This window comes from Gossypium arboreum, chromosome 5 (genome assembly GCF_025698485.1).
Source record: "Gossypium arboreum isolate Shixiya-1 chromosome 5, ASM2569848v2, whole genome shotgun sequence".
Lineage (NCBI taxonomy): Eukaryota > Viridiplantae > Streptophyta > Magnoliopsida > Malvales > Malvaceae > Gossypium > Gossypium arboreum.
In genome coordinates, this window is record NC_069074.1 from 78,980,914 (window position 1) to 78,999,573 (window position 18,660).

The window sequence follows — 18,660 nt, forward strand, 5'->3', positions numbered from 1 at the left end:
GATTGCTTCCCAAATATCTCCTACTTCTAACTATCAGAGAACCCAAATCTTCTCAATCAGTAGATTTATCTCCCTCCCTTCTTGGTCTTTTTTTCCTATCACTCCTTCAATCGTACGCTCTTTAGAATCATGATCCATGGCCTCTTGTCCCTAAACTAAAGGTGAATCCCCACCCAAACGAGAAGCTAGATTGAATTCCCTTTCTAAATTAACTCCCAGTATAGAATCAATATTAGAACCACCCTCCCTACTCTTTACATCATTCCAATTACGCCATGCCCCATTGCCCCTTAGTATCTCTATCAGTTGTCACCCCTTCCCCTTCTTCACGAAGCCATACACTACTCATTGCAAGAGCTCTTCTAGATTAGGCTCTTAAAGACAGATCCCACCCGATCTCGGCCACTTCAAATCCTAGCGCCATCTTTGCTTTTCAAAAAGAATCATTATGTCCTAATCGTCTACAGAAGAAACAAAGTAGGGTCAACTGTTCATACTTCAAACTAACATATGAACAAATCCTGAAAATAAACAACACATTTTTCTTCCTTTTCAATAGACGTTGCATAACTGCTCACTAATAAGTCCGCAACCCCTTCCCTAAATTTGTCCCATCATACTCTAAAAATTTCCCAAGAAAATCACCTAACTACCTCCCCAAAGACTCAGTAAAGAAACCAGTCGGTATCTCATGAATTTATACCAAAAAATTTGCATTAATCAGTGGTACTTTCAACGAATCTTCACCCTTCGTTAAGTAGTGCAACATTAAGAGGTGATTATTAAAAGTTCACGGAGACCCCTTAGCCACTCTATCCATATCTATTTTGTGAAAAAACTTAAACGAAAAGTCGTTTTTCCCTAATATCCGATATATGAATCCCTTTAACCAGATGCCAAAGATTAGTCTTCATATTTCATCGTTGAAAAATATATAATGCTTGTCGTCAAAAAATAGCCTACTACACAAAATTCCAACCTCTCAGGCACAAAGTCAAGATCTCTCTCTATCTGCAATATTTTGTCTTCCTAATCATCCAACGACAAGCTTGCCATATCTTTCTCCATAAATCCAACCTCCCCAAACCAATTCGCAAAAAAAAAAAAAAGAAAAATGAGAGAATAAAAAAACCAATTGTATCAACAAAAAAAACCAAGAAACCATTCAAAACACCCACAACCTTAAAATTTTATAGAATAATTTCGTGTGGTCCCCGCTATTATATGAAAAATAATATTAAATTACTTGAGTGGGACATCTATTATAAATATAATCTTTTCAATAATTTAGTTAAAGGATAAAACTATAATGATAATAATTTTGAATATAATAAAATTCAAAATAAAGTGAGATAAAAATTGAGAAGTTATTCCTTATTATGTTTTGAAAACTGTTAAAAGTTGATTTTATTTTTATATCATCGTAACATACTATTGATATTATTTAAACTTATTTACTTCAAATAAAGGAAAAAATTAAATTACTATTTTTATGTAAGAAAAATTAATTTATTTTGCAATTGAGTAGTTTAACCATAATTCATGTTTTTTTAAGGTAAAACGAAAACTCTCTCTTTTAATAGAAATCAATAAAGTTGTTATTCTGTAAAAATATATTTAAAATCTGATAATAATTTCTCTCTATTTTTCGTTAGAATAATAATATCTTAAAAGATATGTAAATAATTCTACTGGTACTATTTATTTATAAGAAGAGAAGTTAGAACCATTTTAGAGTTGTAAAAGTTTATTTTAAATAGAAAAATAACATCCTACCTTAGAGTAGGAGAGGAGTGAATATCCCACCCTTGGAATTCTACTAGGGTTGTCGCTCCATTCAGGTTATATGAGGAATTTTGAGCCTCTTTCACATCAGGTTCAATTACAAATACTTCTTAAATTATTTTTAACCTATTACTCTGTAATGCGATCCAACCTAATTTAATTTTACTATTTCCTAAAATAGAATTTAATATTTATATATAAAAATAATTTTTTATCCCTCTTTTATCCTCAGCAAAAAATAAGAGGGAGTGACATGGATAAAACTTAAGAAACTAAGGAATAATGAAATGATGCTTACCGACTGGGTTGTTGCCCATACTTAGTTATTTTCTACGACATTTAATATATATTTTAGGTGGCCTTAGTTCTTTGGTTGCTGAAATAAAACAGAAAAGAAATGAAAAAGGTGGGGCCTGAACATAACATCTTTTACAAATTACTCTAGTTAAGTAATCTTCAAGTCTAAGTCATTAAAATTAAATTTCTAATCCTATGAATTTTGGGGGCTACACTTTCTTAAAAAAAAGGAAAAAAAAATCTCCATTGAGTGCAGTATTAGCCACAACTTTTTGGTAATCCAAAATTGGACAACCAAGTTTGACAATGACATTAGAGGAAAAAAACAACACAAAAAAAAAACATAAAAATTATAATTAATTCCACTCCTTAAAACAAAACAAAATTCAAATCAACATTCAAGGCACAACGAAGTGCCCATTTATTTAAGAAACATAGATATTAGGCGAGTCTTGAAATGTATTGTAAGCACAATATTTTACTCAATTCCGAACACTTTCTTCAAATGCAAAACAAAGTCATAGATTTTGTCTTGATCAGGCAGGGACTTGGAAACAGTGTCTTTCTCCATGCACCTTTTAGCCCATGCAATCAACTTGGGGCACTCTGTTTCAATGCTAAAATTCCCACACTTTTCATAGGCATAAAACCAACTGTAAAATGGAACCAACACAACATCAACGTAACCAAGATTCTCCCCACCAAAATAAGCCTTATTTCCAAGCTCTCCTTCCAACAATTTCAGGCACTCAATGAACTCTTTCTTTGCTGCTTCTTGTTCTTCTCCCTTTGTGGTCCATAATTTCCTTCCTAGATCATATATCTGCATTTCATTGACCATTAATTTATCCATACAAGATAAATTTAAATGATTTCAATCATATAATACTAAATTATGAAAAATAAGAATTTAAAAAAAAAAACTAATTCGCAAAAGATATTGAAGCTAAACCTAGATTAGTAGCCTAGGTAAACCATTTAGTTTAGTCTCTTAAGAGACACCTACTAGAGTTCAAAAGCTTGGTCTCCAAGCCTACTTGGGGTTCGAATATAAAATATCAGAACAACATATCTTCTTATTATCAAAATTACCCAAAAAGGAAAGCAAGTAAAACACAAGAAAATTCTAACCGAACCAAATCAACCTATGCAAGCAGTGCTTAAGCTCAAAAGTTCAAAGGCAGTAAGGCAAACCAAAAACTCATAAAAATGAAATGGATAAGAGAGAACCTTGTTGTCAACAAAATCACCCCAAAACCTAGCGATGGCTCTTTGGTAAGGATCAGTAGGGAGTAGGGGAGATTTATGCGGCCAAATCTCATCAATGTATTGAACCTGAATGAGGGACTCACAAACAGGTTTTCCATTATAGATTAGAACAGGGATTTTCTTATGAACAGGGTTCATCTTCAGAAGCAAATCACTCTTGTTCCTCAAATCTTCTTCCTTGTACTCGTATTTTATCTCTTTCTCCGCCAGAGCAATCCTCACTCTCATCCCAAAAGGACTTGGCCAGAAATCCAACAATACTACATCTTCATCACCCATTTTTTCAATCTCAAAACAAATTCAAAATGATTTGAACTCTTTTTTCTTAGGTTCTAATGTCAGAAACTGAAGGGTTTTGCCATAGTATTTATAGATGAAAAGTTTAATGTTAGTGGGGTCGTCTCCTGTGACTTTCCTCACTACAAATAAATTATTCTTAAAAATAAAAGATATATATCTCAAAAAGTCTGAAGCATTTTTAAATACACAATAATTTACACAATAAAATCCATGCGGTCCCTGTTATTATATGAAAAATAATATTAAATTACTTGAGAGGGACATCTATTATAAATATAATTTTGCAATAATTTAGTGAAAGGATAAAATTATAAATGAGAATAATGTTAAATATAAGAAAATTCAAAATAAAGTGAGATAAAATTTGAGAGATTATTTCTTTAAAATTTTATTTTATTTTTATATCATTGTAACATACTATTTATATTATTTAATTTTTTTATAAATAGACTGGATTTATAAAAATTTGAACTAAAAAAAGCCTGCCTCTCACTTGGACTTGGGTTCAAGGAACAGGCCTCAAAAAACATAGAAAGTAATAGAAGTAAAACAGGCATAGAAAACCATACTCCTAACTAGCCTCCAACAAAGATGACCCAAAAATAAAATTGAAAAAGGAAACCTACCTTAGATATTTCTAATCGATAAGAAAACAGCTGGATCCCATTAATGGCTTGTCTTTTCATTGAAACGTCATAGTTCTTGAACGTAGAACCCTTCAAATCTCATAAAATCTTCTAGGCTTTTGCTACACGTTTCCAAATGACCATTTTTTTTCATCAGTCTGGAGCCCCTGGCTGTATCCTTTCCATCGCTCGTCGAACATGCTCTAGAACACCTCCCTCCAGGTAATGACCTTCATTTACTTTCAGCGCTTCCTTTGCAATCACATGAGCAAAGATGTTTCCTGTCTTTGGGATGTGGTGAAAGTTTAGTTTTTGAAAGAAATGCTTCATATCTTGAATATCTCTTATTATTGCTCCAATAATCGATTTATCTTTGTCTGTACTCTGAATTTTTTTATAACAGTTCTTGAATCTCCAGTTATTTCGCATACACTAAGACCCATTAATATCCCTAACCTTATTGCTTGTACTCCCGCATGCGCTTCCACTGCAAACGATGAAGCAACATTAGAGTAGATGACCGATTTCGATGCCAAAATATCCCCTCGCATGTCTCGAACTATCAGCCCCGAGGCAGATCAGGAAAATTGTTGGTCAAAAGCCACATTGAAAGAAATGACTACGCTCGTCCTTCGATCTTCATGACTAAAAACCATTTCTGTATCAGAGATAAGTAGTTTCTCTTCTAATCCTTGCAACTTTGATATATAACTGATTATTGTCTTGAGATCTCTCACTTGTTCTGTTTTTACTTTCATATAACAACTGGTTCCTGTTTGACCAGATAGGCCAAAGCCTACGGCAAAATAATCTACACTGTTCATTTGTTCCCCGATTGAAAACCCAGGTAAACCATTCCCAAACACTCTGAATATTATTATTAAGCACCCAGGAGAAATTTAAATATCTCCAAACTTCTTCCATTGTAGGACACATTTGGAAAAAATGATTACTATCCTCCTCAAGCTGCCGACATCTGGTACACCAACTTCATTCATAACTCTCTTCAGTTTAAGATTAGCAAACGTAAGATTATAATTCCAGGAAATTTTCCAGATTGTAACTTTAATTTTCAAAAGGATGTGTAAATTTCATAATTTTCTGTAGAAAGCTTCATTTTCAGCCTGTATAATATTATTATTAGGAATCAGAGTAGTCTTTGTAATAGTTTATAGGCGCTTCTAACAGAAAAATTCCCTGATGGTTCTCCACCCCAAACTTGGAAATCATCATGTACAGACTTCACCAATTGGATCAGTAGAATTTTTTTTGCAATATCCGCATTAAATGAATTAAAAATTAGATCTACTTTCCATGTTCTACTTTCTTCTTCAATCAAATCTGAAACTAACTCAATATCTGCGTTTCCTCTGTGATGCTGCAACTTTTCCTCTTCGTAACCCAGTATCCAAAAATCGGCCCAGATGGAAATACGATCCCCCTTGCCAATATTCCAACACAAGCATTTTTCTAGAACTCATCTAGCTGACTAGATACTCTTCCAAGTAAATGAAGGTAGGTTCCCTAATCGCACATTTAAGAAATCTTCAATAGATAATACTTAGCTTTCAAAACTCTTGCTAACAACGAATTTTCATAAGTAATTAAACGCTAACCCTGTTTAGCTGGTAATGAGATATTAAATTTGTCAAGTTTTTGGAATCCAATACCACCTTCCTCTTTGAAAGAACACATATCATTTCAGGCACACCAATGAATACCCTTCTTACCCCTATTTTTTTGCCACCAGAACTTTGCTATTAATCTCTCCAATTCTGTACAAAGGGACTTAGGAAGTAGAAAACACGTTATAGAATAAGTTGGAATGGATTGAAGAATCGTCTTAATGAAAACCTCTTTACCTCCTTGAGAAAGATGTTTAATACTCCAATTATCAATTTGCTGTTACAATCTATCTTTCAAATTTTCAAAAGACGTTTTCTTCCTCCTCCCCACTAAATTAGGCAAACCCAAGTACTGTTCTGGATCAGTTGAACAACGTACTCCAAGCATTCTAGTTATTATTCTTTTATCACTTTCTTGTATATTAGAGCTGAAGAAAATAGTAGATTTGGAGTAATTAACCTTCTGCCCCGAGCAACCTTCGTATTCGTGCAAAATTTACTTCAATAAAGTCGCTCCTCATTCTGTAGCCTCTCCAAACAAAATGCAATCGTCTGCAAATAATAAATGTGAAACCTGATGGCCACTTCTGCTTGCCTTAACTCCATGAAGTATTTTTTTCTTTCATTACTGATCTCATAAGACTGGATAGGCCTTCTCTACAAAATAGAAATAAAAATAGACTCAAAGGATCTCCTTGTCTAAAGCCTCTAGAAGGATTGAAAGTATATCTGGTATACCGAATAACATATTGTAGTTACACATTCATTAGCGAATCTACCCAATCTGAATCAAATCCCATTTTCTTCATTATCCCTTCCACGAAACTTCATTCAAGCTTGTCATATGCCTTACTCGTATCCAACTTCACCGCCATAAACCCTTTCTTCCCTACTCTTTTGTGCTTTAGAGTACGAAGAAGTTCACAGGCCAGTATCACATTATCAAAAATCAATCTCCCTGGCACAAAAGCACTTTGTGCTGAATCAATACATTTATCCATCACAATTCAGAGACGATTAGCAAAAACTTTATCTATCAATTTGTATAACATATTACACAAACTAATAGGTCGAAATTGAGTTATATTCAAGGGATTCGCAATTTTCAGGATTAACACAATATTTGTCTTATTGATTAAACTTAGATCTATACCTTCATTCAGTAAGTTTATGTAATAAGACGTGACATATTCTCCAATAATTGACCTACACTTCTGATAGAATAATGTTGGAAAACCATCCTCTCCTGGTGCTTTTGTAGGGCCCATTTCTTTCAATGCCTCGTGGATCTCCTCCTTCGTATATCTAGCCTTAAGTTTTGAATTGTCTTCCTCAAAAATGCAACGATCAATACTCGCTAAAATATGGTTATAGTTCCCTCTCCTTTTGGCTAGGAACAAGTGCTGAAAATACGATCTTGATATCTCCTCCATTTCTTCAATAACTTCAGTTTCCCTTCCATCGTCATATTGTAACTTGCGGATACAATTCTTCCCTTTTGAAAAAAGGCAGTATTTTTGTCTTCTAATTTCATCCAATTAGTTCTCGCCCTTTGTTCCCAATACCGCTCATCTTTTTCATTCTCAAAATTAAGTTCCACTTTTGTATCAATAAGTTCTACCAGATTTTCATCACTTCTTTCTTCTTCTAGCAATTTTGTCAGCTTTAAATTTAACATCTCCTTCTTCACTTTTCTACTATATCGAATTCCAACGGCCCATTTATGCAACCCTCTTTTAACACACTCTAGTTTGTTTAATAAGTCACCTGAAGAATTTTCCCAAATACTCTTGACTTGACCAATAAATGAATCCTCTATCACCCACCATGCTTCAAATTTGAACCTCCTCTCCATTCGCCTCTTACCTTCGCATTTTGTATTGATGAACAGTGGACAGTGGTCAGAGAAGGAATGGGACAGATGCCGAATTTGATAATTTGGGAATAAAGATAACCAGTCATCAGTAGCTACACCTCTATCTAAACGTTCTTGGATATTAGTCTCTGGCTCGTGTGTATGTACTATTTTTTTTATGAAAGAAGAATTAATTTATTTTTGCAATTCATAATACATACACACGATGAGTAGTTTAACCATAATTCATGTCTTAATAAAAGTAGTATATGTGAAACATAAATTGAGATCATATATTTTAATAAATGCAATTTTTCTGAGTGTTTTTATAAAATATTATATATAATATAGTTTTTCATTTTTAATGGAAAGAATTACATAATTAAGTTATCAATTTTGTTTTTTATAGGGTTTTTGTGAACTTTATGCGTTTCAGAGTGGGACCATTTCTCAAACTGTATGCAATTGCTTAGGTCAATTTGTCAAAAAATTGAATTATCTTCTATAAATTTCTTTTTTTTAAGAATTGAATTAATTTTTTGATTTAATATATAATTAAGTTATTTGGTATGATATAAAAATATATTTTATATTTAAAATAGTGAAAATAATTTAAAAGTTATTAAAATATTATTTTTAGAAATATTTATGGAAAAAACTTACAAATTTTATCAAATAATATTTAATAGTCATAAAATAACTTACTTTATCAAAATAAATTTAAATATTCAAAACCAAAATTTAATATAAAAAGTTAAAACCTAACTAAGTCAAACCGAATTATAATAAATGACTCAAGTAATCCAAAATTCGACCAAATTATACTGATATCACCAAGAATATATGGAATAATTATTGGGCATTAAGATTTATTTAAAATATTTAAAATTTAAAATTGTATATGTATTTTGTAATGGATATGGATAATATTAAAATTAAAAAAGAAAAGAGTAGATCATAATTGTAATTGGTCTTTTAAAAGGCCGAGATATTGAAAATTAAGTGAATGTATTTTTAAAGCTGATTATGTGGATAATGAAGGATTCGTTTATTATCGTATGAGATATAAAGAGGAGATTGTATGTATTAGTCAACTGAATTAGGGAAAAGGGTCCACAAAGAGTTGGAGAAAATGGACGCGGCTTTCATGGTCTTCACCACCGATGGGAAAATGAAAAATTAATGTGGATGGTGGTCAGAATTTGGAATATGTAATAGGTATGGCTTGTGGTGTGATCCAAAACGCATATGATTTGTGGTGTTTGGGATTTACAAGTAACATAGGGATGTGTAGCACATATGAGGTAGAACTCTAGAGCATACTTGATGGTTTTGAACAGGCTTGGAAGCTAGGTTGTCGAGATGTATTGTTAGAATCAGATTGTTTGGAAGTGCTGCACCATATTAAGGGGAACCTGATAATTAATCAATCGAAATCGCATGTCATAAATGCAGTTCAAGATTTGTTGAGGCGTGATTGGAATGACAGTTTAACTCATGAACATCGTGAATGCAATTAGTTGGTTGATGTTTTAACAAAGGCCGTAGAAGAAATAAACACAAGCTTTCACCTTTAGACTAAACCCCCTAAAATTACTCTGAATATGTTACATGAAGGCCTTACCGATTTATCTATTATTAGATTAATTAATATGTAATAATATGTAATGCTCATTAAAAAAAAAACCCAAAACATTCATTTGCATCTTATACTATATTACATGCGTAACAAATTTTAAATTTAAGTTTCAATGCATATTTTAATGGATGTCCCCTTATTGAAATCAGAAAAAGGATATATCATTCGGAACATACCAAAAATGGAGTATTCTTTACTCATTCAATAGATATTATATGTCATATGTCATTGCTTACATCACTTTCTCCATAATTGTTTTTTTTAATTTGAGATAATATATAATTTAGCCCCTAAATTTGTTTATTTGTACTTAATTGATCCTTAAAAAAAATTTGACCTGGTAAGTCCCGGAACTTGTATTTCGTTAACCAAGTTGATTCCTCTACACTAATACCATTAGTTTGTGACATGACACTACTAGCTAATTCGATGATATCACATGGCGACCTTTCAAAATACTAATATGAGGGAATACCAAAAAATATAAGAAATACCAAAAATGATGAGGAATATTAAAAAATTATGAAGAAATACTAAAATTACGAGGAAATACCAAAAAAAAATGTGGGGATGTCAAAACTGTGAGGAATACCAATTTTAGTTTGCCTTTGAAATTATTTTCATCAATTTATTTTTCACATTTTTAAAAATTATCATGAAATATAAATTTTCAGAACCAAATTTTAGCATTAAAATAATAATTTAAGAGTTACAATTTTTTGGTTACAGAATCCTATAGAAATTTCTTAATATTTAAAATTAACATTTTCTATTTACTCCAAAAATATGAAGAAATATCAAAAAAATGAGGAAAGACCAATTTTAATTTGTCTTAGAATTTTATTTATTTATTTCATTTTCATATTTTTTAAATTATCATCAAACATAATTTTTCTATATCAAATTTAAGCAATAAAAATAATAATTTATCAACTACAAATTTTGACGTTACACAATCCAACAATGTCAAGAAAATAATTACAAAGGGGAAGATGTAGAAGAATAGGGGAAGCAATTCTTTTTTATGTTGGAAAAGAAAACCAAAATTCTAATATGATTAGGAAGGGGATTAAATGATTAGGTTAAACAAATTTTAGAAGGCTATTTTGGTAAATTACCTATATTGTCGAAAATGAGAAAAAATAAGAGAGAGTGACGTGGATAAAACTTAGGAAACTAAAGAGAATGAAGTGATACTTAACCATTGGGTTGCTGCCCATACTTGGTTAATTTCTACTACATTTAATATATATTCTAAGTGGCCTTGGTTCTTTCGTTGTTGAAATAAAATAGAAGAGAAATGGAAGTGGGACTTAAACATAAGATTTTTTAGGAATTACTCTAGCTACATAATCATAAAATTTAAGCAATTTTTAACTAATTAATTAACTTTCTAACCCTATGAATTTTGGGTGTTACACTTTCCTAACAAAAAAAAAATGTCCATTGAGTGCAATATTAGCCACAACTTTTTTGTAATCCAAAATTGGACAACCAAGTTGATAATGACATTAGAGAAGAAAAACAACACAAAACAACAATAATAATACACAAAAAAAAAATATAAAAATTACAATTAATTTCACTCCTTAAAACAAAACAAAAATCAAATCACCATCCAAGGCACAACGAAGTGCCCATTTATTTAAGAAACATAGTTATTAGCACAATCTTGAAATGTGTTGTAAGCACAATATTTTACTCAATTCCGATCACTTCCTTCAAATGCAAAACAAAGCCATAGATTTTGTCTTGATCAGGGAAGGACTTGGAAACACTGTCTTTCTCCATGCACCTTTTAGCCCATGCAATTAACTTGGGGCACTCTGTTCAATGCTAAAATTCCCACACTTTTCATAGGCACCAGCTCTAAAATGGAACCAACACAACATCAACGTAACCAAGATTCTCCCAAACAAAATAAGCCTTGTTTCCGAGCTCTCCTTCCAACAATTTCAGGCACTCAATGAACTCTTTCTTTGCTGCTTCTTGTTCTTCTCCCTTTGTGGCCCATACTTTCCTTCCTAGGTCATATATCTGCATTTCATTGACCATTAATTTATCCATACAAAATAAAATTTTAAATGATTTCAATCATATAATAATAAATTATGAAAAATAAGATTTTTTTTAAAAAATTAATTCGTAAAAGATATTAAGCTAAACCTAGATTAGCAGCCTGGGCAAACCATTTAGTTTAGTCTCTTAAGAGACACCTACTAGAGTTCAAAGCTCGGTCTCTAGGCTACTTGGATTCGAATATAAAATATCAAAACAATGTTATCAAAATTACCCAAAAAGGAAAGCAAGTAAAACACATAGAAATTCAAACCCAACCAAATCAACCTATGCAAGCAATGCTTAAGCTCAAAAGTTCAAAGGCAGTAAGGCAAAAAAAAAAAAAAAAAAGAACCCATAAAAATGAAAAGAAAGAGGAGAGAACCTTCTTGTCAACAAAATCACCCCAGAACTTAGCAATGGCTCTTTGGTAAGGATCAGTAGGGCGCAAGGGAGATTTATGCGGCCAAATCTCATCAATTTACTAAACCTTAATGAGGGACTCACAAACAAGTTTACCATTATGGATAAGAATAGGGATTTTCTTATGAACAGGATTTATTTTCAAAAGCAAATCACTCTTGTTACTCAAATCTTCTTCCTTGTACTCGTATTTTATCCCCTTTTCTGCCAAAGCAATCCTGAGGGACTTGGCCAGGAGTCTAACAATACTACCTCTTCGTCTCCCATTTTTTCAAACTCAAAACAAGTTCAAAACGATTTGAACTCTTCATCTTTAGGTTCTAATGTCTGAAACTGAAGGGTTTTGCCATTATATTTATAGACAAAGAGTTTAGAGATAGTGGGGTCGTCTCCTGTGACTTTCCTCACTACAAAGAAATTATTCTGAAAAGTAAATTTAGCTACTTTTGTTTCTCTCATATATTTTAAATTTTTTTACGTGTAAAATTATTCATATTTATTTTTCAAATCATAAATAAGAGGATAATATATTTTAGTGCACTCAAATCCGCGTCTCCCTACATTGACAATAATATCCATGCCAATCGAGTTAAGATTCAATCTACAATTTGAATCATTTTTAAATAAACAAAAATTTACAAAATAATTCCATGTGGTCCCGATTATTGGCCTTTTTACCAAACTAACGTAAAATAATATAATATTTATAAGAATGACTTAGGTTTAAAAACAATTACGAGAATGACCTGAAAGGAATAATGCATGGAGTGTCGTGAGCCATGTCATAAATCTGGCAATCATTATCTCATGATCAGAGCAAAGATTAAAAACATATTTTTTTTGTGCCGTGTACCAAGCGGTCGACTCCCATTTTAAATTTTTATTTATTTTTTTGGTGTCGACATTGTGGTGTTCGACACTCGTAACCTGTAAAAAAAATAGTACTTTTTGGTGCCGGCAACGTGGTAGCTAGCACCCGTATCTGTAACAAAAAATTTTTGGGTGCCATGTTTCTAGTGGTCGGCACCTTAGTAAAAAATTAAATATTTTTTTGGTGCCGATTTTTTTATTGTCAACACCAATAGGCTATATATACTAGTCATGGATGCACTTTGGGTTCTGGTAAAATGGGGATTGAGAAAAAATTTTGTTGAGAGTGACAGTGACTTTCGAGGTTTACAACCCAAGTGCAAGTTATATTCAAGTAATAAAATCTCAGGAGTCCGAAGTCGATCCACAGAGAAGTTGATTAGATTTTACAAGATTACAAGTATTATGCTAGAATAGAAATTTAACACTTGACTTTGGAATAAGTATTTTTGGAATAAGTATTGATAATGAAATGAGTGGCTAGAAACACTAAAAATAAAAAGTCAATGCAAGAAAATAAAAAAAAAATCTGGAAAAAATATACTGAGTTTAGAGGATCAACTCTTGATGTCAAATTAAGATTAAATTTTAATACTCAATGTTATTACTCAATTAGAAGCCACACATAAATGGAGGTCCCAATTGGATGATCTAGCAATGTATGTCCACTAATTAAGCATATGAATCCATGAACAAAGGTATATTCATCAATGGAGTGTCCAAAATGATTGTCCACTAAGTCCAAGAGTTTAGCAAAGAATCCATAAGCAAAGGATGGTGCAATATGATAGTTTAACTATTTAAGTTTAGTCCAACCATATTGTATTATATTCACCTGATAGCTTCAAGACTTATAAAAATATTTCAAATATTTATTATGCCCATTTTTATGTCTACAACAAATCAAGGTTAATTTATCCAAGCATTCATTGTATCGTAAATTGTGTATAACAAATAAAATATCTTACTACAAGTATGATTATAAGTGATTAATAATTAATTTTAGATCAAATGATGAGTATAGAATTTACCTTAATATTTCCCAAGAGATTCACCCTTTCACCTCAACATTGAAAACTTAAAATAACATAGCAAAACTAAACAACTCAAACTTAGATGAAATAGACATATTAGATATAAGAAACTTGAAATTTTACTCGAATAATGAAACAAACAAAAACTTAATAAGCAAATGATCTTGAACTCAACTTAAAGATGCCTCTTATACTGAAACCACAGGTTATTTATAGATATTTGTGAAGATGAAAATGACAATACAAAAGACTTGCTAATAATAAATTTCTAGGCCTACATCTTTGTCATCTTTTAAGTCATTTTTCACATGTTAAAAGATTACTTCTTTTATCCAAGTTAACTTCTCTCAATGGGAAAAGTCCAAGAGAATTGATTGAAGGTCTGCATCTTTTCTATATTCTGTAAAACTTTCAATTCCAAACTTGTAACACCCCAAACCCGGCCCAGACATTATGGCTGAATCTGGTGATGTCACATGAAAGTGCTTTCGAAAACTAAGTCATTGATAAACCATTTCCCCATCTAAACTATTTTTGTTATCTTATATTATCTTTAAAATCAAGTTATTTGTTTCCAAAAAATTTACCATTTATTTACAAGTCGTTATAATTTGCGGAAGCTTTTAAAACGGCTTACGTAGTGGTGAGTGCTTTGAAAGAAAACATTTGTAACTTTTGAAGACCCATGTTTTCCCTACCACTAGTGATTACGAATAATAAGCAACAATAAACAAATCCCAAATTAAGGTAAAAATCCATAGAGGTCTTATACAGTAAAAAACCCCAAATAATAATACTTATAATCATAATCAAATACGAAAAAATATGCGGTTGTGTGGCCACCTTTGAGTCCCTCACTGCATCGATCCACCTATGTCTGGGGATTACCTCCACAGTAAAACAAAAGGGGTGAGTTTATGAAACTGTGTAATCCCCATGCACAAAAATAGATAGCATACAAATAATCACAGTCTAGGCATAAGTCATTTTCAGTAGCAGTGTCAGTTCGATTTGGGCCTTAGCCCATCTCAGTACAGTAACAGTCACATATATGTAGTCAAAAGAATCCTACCCAACTAGCCTCTACACACCATCTCCGTCCAACCCTACACTCCATGTGGGGATATAATCAACCCACCCAACCCTACACTCCAAATAGTTCCGAATGCGGCACTTTACAGTAATATGCAGCTAAGTTGCCAGTAAATCAAGCTTGAGGCCTTTCAGTGCACTTCCTCCGAATAATAAAACCTCCAACCCAACGCAATGCAATATACAAACATGTCATGCCAAATCATGGTATTATACATGCATTCAGTACAGTTTTAACAGCACGCATCATATACAGTCATACAGATGTTTATATCATATAAGGGTATAACAGTCATTTTAGTCAATCAGGGGTTTAAGTACACTTACCGACCCTACAGTAGGTTCACAGTCGTATCAGGCGACCCGTGCAACCTTAGCAGTTTAACAGTGAAAATGAGCCTACAAGCCCATGTTGTTTGCCCGTGTGGGCCCACACGCCTGTGTGGCCCACATGACCCTATATGGTCTTGGCCGTGTGGATCTCACGGCCTAGCCTCAACATTCCACAAACCCGTGTGGGCCCATACGCCCTTGTGGCCCACACGGCCCAAATCGGTCCAGCCCGTGTTTCGCACACGGCCAGCCTCGTTGATCACACGCCCATGTTCGATCACACGGCCTACTACATAAACGGCCACATACCCGTGTGGTGTCGACAGCCTCACTTTTTGGCTTTTTGCCGATTTCAATTTTCAGCGTAGTGGTTACACACCTGACACGAATTCAATGTCGAACACTCCCTAAGCTCGAGTACCTAACAAAAGTCATTCTAAACCGATTAGTACATATCAAAGGTCATTTAGAACCAAATAGTAATTTAATTTGCAGGTCTCAACAATCGTTAAAAGTATTAGCTTAACCTACAGCTGAAGAAGACCCTTCGCTAACGCCGTTAAACCGAGAATCATGAGCACCTTAGAACCTTTCTTTAGTCAAAATAACGTCACTTAGTCACTTAAAGCTGCACTAAATCAAAACGAACTAGCAAACCCAAATACTAAACTCATAATCGTTACCTTTACACGCACCAACAGGGTTTCGCACACTTCACATACCAATCAAAGATCACCACTCTGCTGAGTAATTCCTACCAACAATAAAACTCCTCTTAAACAATATTCTAAAAAGAGAAAATCGAGTTAGCACTTACCGAAACTTACAGAACCAACAAAAATTAGGAGTTGAGCGCAAGAGAAAGAAAGAATCGGCCAAAAGTGATAAAAAGGAAAAATGGAAAGAGGAAGAAGGTTCGGCCAAAGAAAGAATGAAGAGGACATTTTCTAGAGAGGTAGGAGAATAAGAGAAAATCGGTAAGCAAAGGGGGAGGAATGATTTCCTAGGGAAGAACAAAGTCAAAAAAGATGAAAAGAAAGAAACTCGTAGGAACCCTTTGCAATATTCGGATTTCAAGAATGGAAAACAATCGACAAAAGTCAAAATGAGGAGAAAACCAAACCCCAGCCGAAAATTCTGAGAGAGCAAAAAGAAATTCAATTTGGCACTAACTCCCTCTTCACATCCCTAAAATCTCTCCTTAACATCCTCCCTATTATCTCACCATAATCCTCTCAACAACCGAACCCACCCCTCAGTCAAACTCTTCAGTATTTTGGCTGGACTAAAATACCAACACAGCACAAGCAACAAAATAAGTTCCCCTTTGTTTACGCAAAGACTTGAACCCCAGACCTCCTGCCCATAAGCTCTCCACTTAACCGCCAGACCAGCAGGCCTAATCTGCCACATTTTACCCATATTTATTTATAAGGCTACTAACTAGAAACAAGGGTTTAATCATTTAAAAAAAATTTTTGCACAAGCCAAGGCTTGAACCCAAGACTTCTCAGACACTCCCAGAATACATAACCACTGAAGCAAATACACAGTTGTATGTCACAAACATAAATAAATAATTAAATATTTTTAGGGTGTTACAACTCAACCCTCTTAAAAGAAATTTTCGGCCTCGAAATTTTACCTAATCAGAACAGATGAGGATACTATTGTCGCATCGCATCCTCAAGCTCCCACGTGGCCTCCTTAGAGCTGTGATTACGCCAAAGAACCTTAACCAGTGGGGTAGACTTCTTCCTCAAAATCTTTACATCATGATCTAATATCTAAACTGGTTCCTCCTCGAAAGTCAGATCTAGCCTAACCTCAATCTTCTCAACCGAAATAATATGTGTGGGACTACAGCGGTAGTGCCTCAACATAAAAATGTGGAACACGTCATGAATCCATCTAATTCTGGAGGTAACTCCAACTGATAGGGAACCGGTCCCACTCGTTTCAGTATGCGATAAAGCCCGATAAACCTAAGGTTCAACTTACCCTTACGTCCAAACCTCAATACCTTCTTCTATGGTGAGACCTTGAGAAAAAACAAAGTCCCCTACAGAATACTCTATCTCTCGATGTTTCAGATCTGCATACGACTTTTGCCTATCTGATGTTGCTTTCAGTCGGTCTCGTATCAATTTAACTTTATCCTCAGTATCAGAGACTAGATCAGAGCCCAAAACACATTACTCACCCAACTCAGTCCAACATGAAGGTATGCGACACCTACGACCATATAATGCCTCGTAAGGTGCCATCTGAATGCTAGACAGATAGCTATTGTTATAAGCAAACTCTACGAGCGGCAGGTAATCCTTCCAACTGCCTCGAAAGTCAATCACGCAACTCCTTAACATGTCCTCTAGTATCTGAATCACCTTCTCAGTTTGACCATCAGTCTGAGGATGGAACACAGTACTGAAGTCCAACATTGTACCCAGAACTTCATGCAACTTCTTCCAGAACTGAAATGTAAAATGAGGATCCCTATTAGATATTATCAAAACCGATACCCCATGCAGTCCCACTATCTCAGACGCATATAGTTTAGCCAGCTTCTGTAGAGAGTAGTTAGTACGAATTGGTATCAAATGGGCGGACTTGTTCAATCGATCCACGATGACCCACACTGAATCCTTTTTAATAGACATTAGGGGCAACCCACTAACGAAGTCCATAGTCACTCTCTCCAACTTCCAAAGTGGAATTTTAACTGGCGAAAGCAACCCTGAAGGTATCTGATGTTCAACCTTAACCTGCTGGCAAGTCAGACATTTACCCACGAAGTCGGTAACCTCTCACTGAAGTCCTGGCCACCAATATAACTCACGAAGGTCTCAGTACATCTTATTCTCACTAAGATGCATAGCATAAGGGCTACTATGCGCTCTCGTAGTATAGACTGACTCAACTCGTATCCTTCAGTACACAGACTCTCCTACAGAAACAGAGTACCCCTTTGTTATTTAGTTCAAAATCTAAAGTATTACCACTCTCAATCTGTCAGAATCGAAGATCCAGTGACTCGTCCTTCAACTGTTTGCTCTTAATCTACTCAATCCACATCGGTTTAACCTGAAGTTCAGCCAACAGACTACCATCATCAAATAAACTGATGCGAGCAAACATCACCCTCAGATCAGTCATAACTCTACGACTCAATGTATCGGCCACCACATTGGCCTTACAGGATGACATTCAATCGTACAGTCATAGTCTTTAAGTAGCTCAATCCATCTACGCTGCTTAAGATTTAGCTCCTTCTGAGTGAGGAGATACTTGAGGCTCTTGTGATTAGTGTAGATGATACACTTCTCACTATACAAATAATGCCTCTAAATTTTCAGTGCGAATACCACCGCAGCCAACTCCAAGTAATGCGTCGAATAATTCACTTCATGAATCTTAAGTTGACGAGACACATACGCTACTACCTTAGCCTCTT

General features: G+C 33.9%; 2 protein-coding genes, 1 long non-coding RNA gene and 1 pseudogene across 4 annotated transcripts in view; 1 reads left to right on the top strand and 3 right to left on the bottom strand.

Moving 5' to 3' along the window:
* Positions 1-2,297: 2,297 nt before the first annotated feature.
* On the bottom strand, positions 2,298-3,630 carry LOC108452836 (probable glutathione S-transferase). Its single transcript, XM_017750618.2, has 2 exons — positions 3,313-3,630; positions 2,298-2,905 (listed from the first exon to the last, which is right to left on the bottom strand). The coding sequence occupies exons 1-2, from the start codon at positions 3,628-3,630 to the stop codon at positions 2,561-2,563; spliced, it is 663 nt and encodes a 220-aa protein (XP_017606107.1). The 3' UTR covers positions 2,298-2,560.
* Positions 3,523-18,660, bottom strand: part of LOC108453280 (ubiquitin carboxyl-terminal hydrolase 25-like) — a 51,684-nt gene continuing 36,546 nt past the window's right edge. Inside the window, exon 6 of the mRNA XM_053028013.1 lies at positions 3,523-3,691. Coding sequence (XP_052883973.1) covers positions 3,652-3,691 — 40 coding nt within the window. The 3' untranslated portion in view covers positions 3,523-3,651. The remainder of the gene's footprint in view (positions 3,692-18,660) is intronic.
* Positions 4,312-7,964, top strand: LOC108452838 (uncharacterized). 2 transcript variants are annotated; one of them, XR_001866458.2, is made up of 4 exons: positions 4,312-4,499; positions 4,681-5,124; positions 5,207-5,792; positions 7,794-7,964. It is a non-coding gene; the product is annotated as an uncharacterized LOC108452838 (long non-coding RNA). The 2 variants fall into 2 exon arrangements; XR_001866459.2 differs by having other exon boundaries at positions 4,314-4,499; positions 4,780-5,124.
* On the bottom strand, positions 10,818-12,282 carry LOC108452837 (probable glutathione S-transferase parC; annotated as a pseudogene).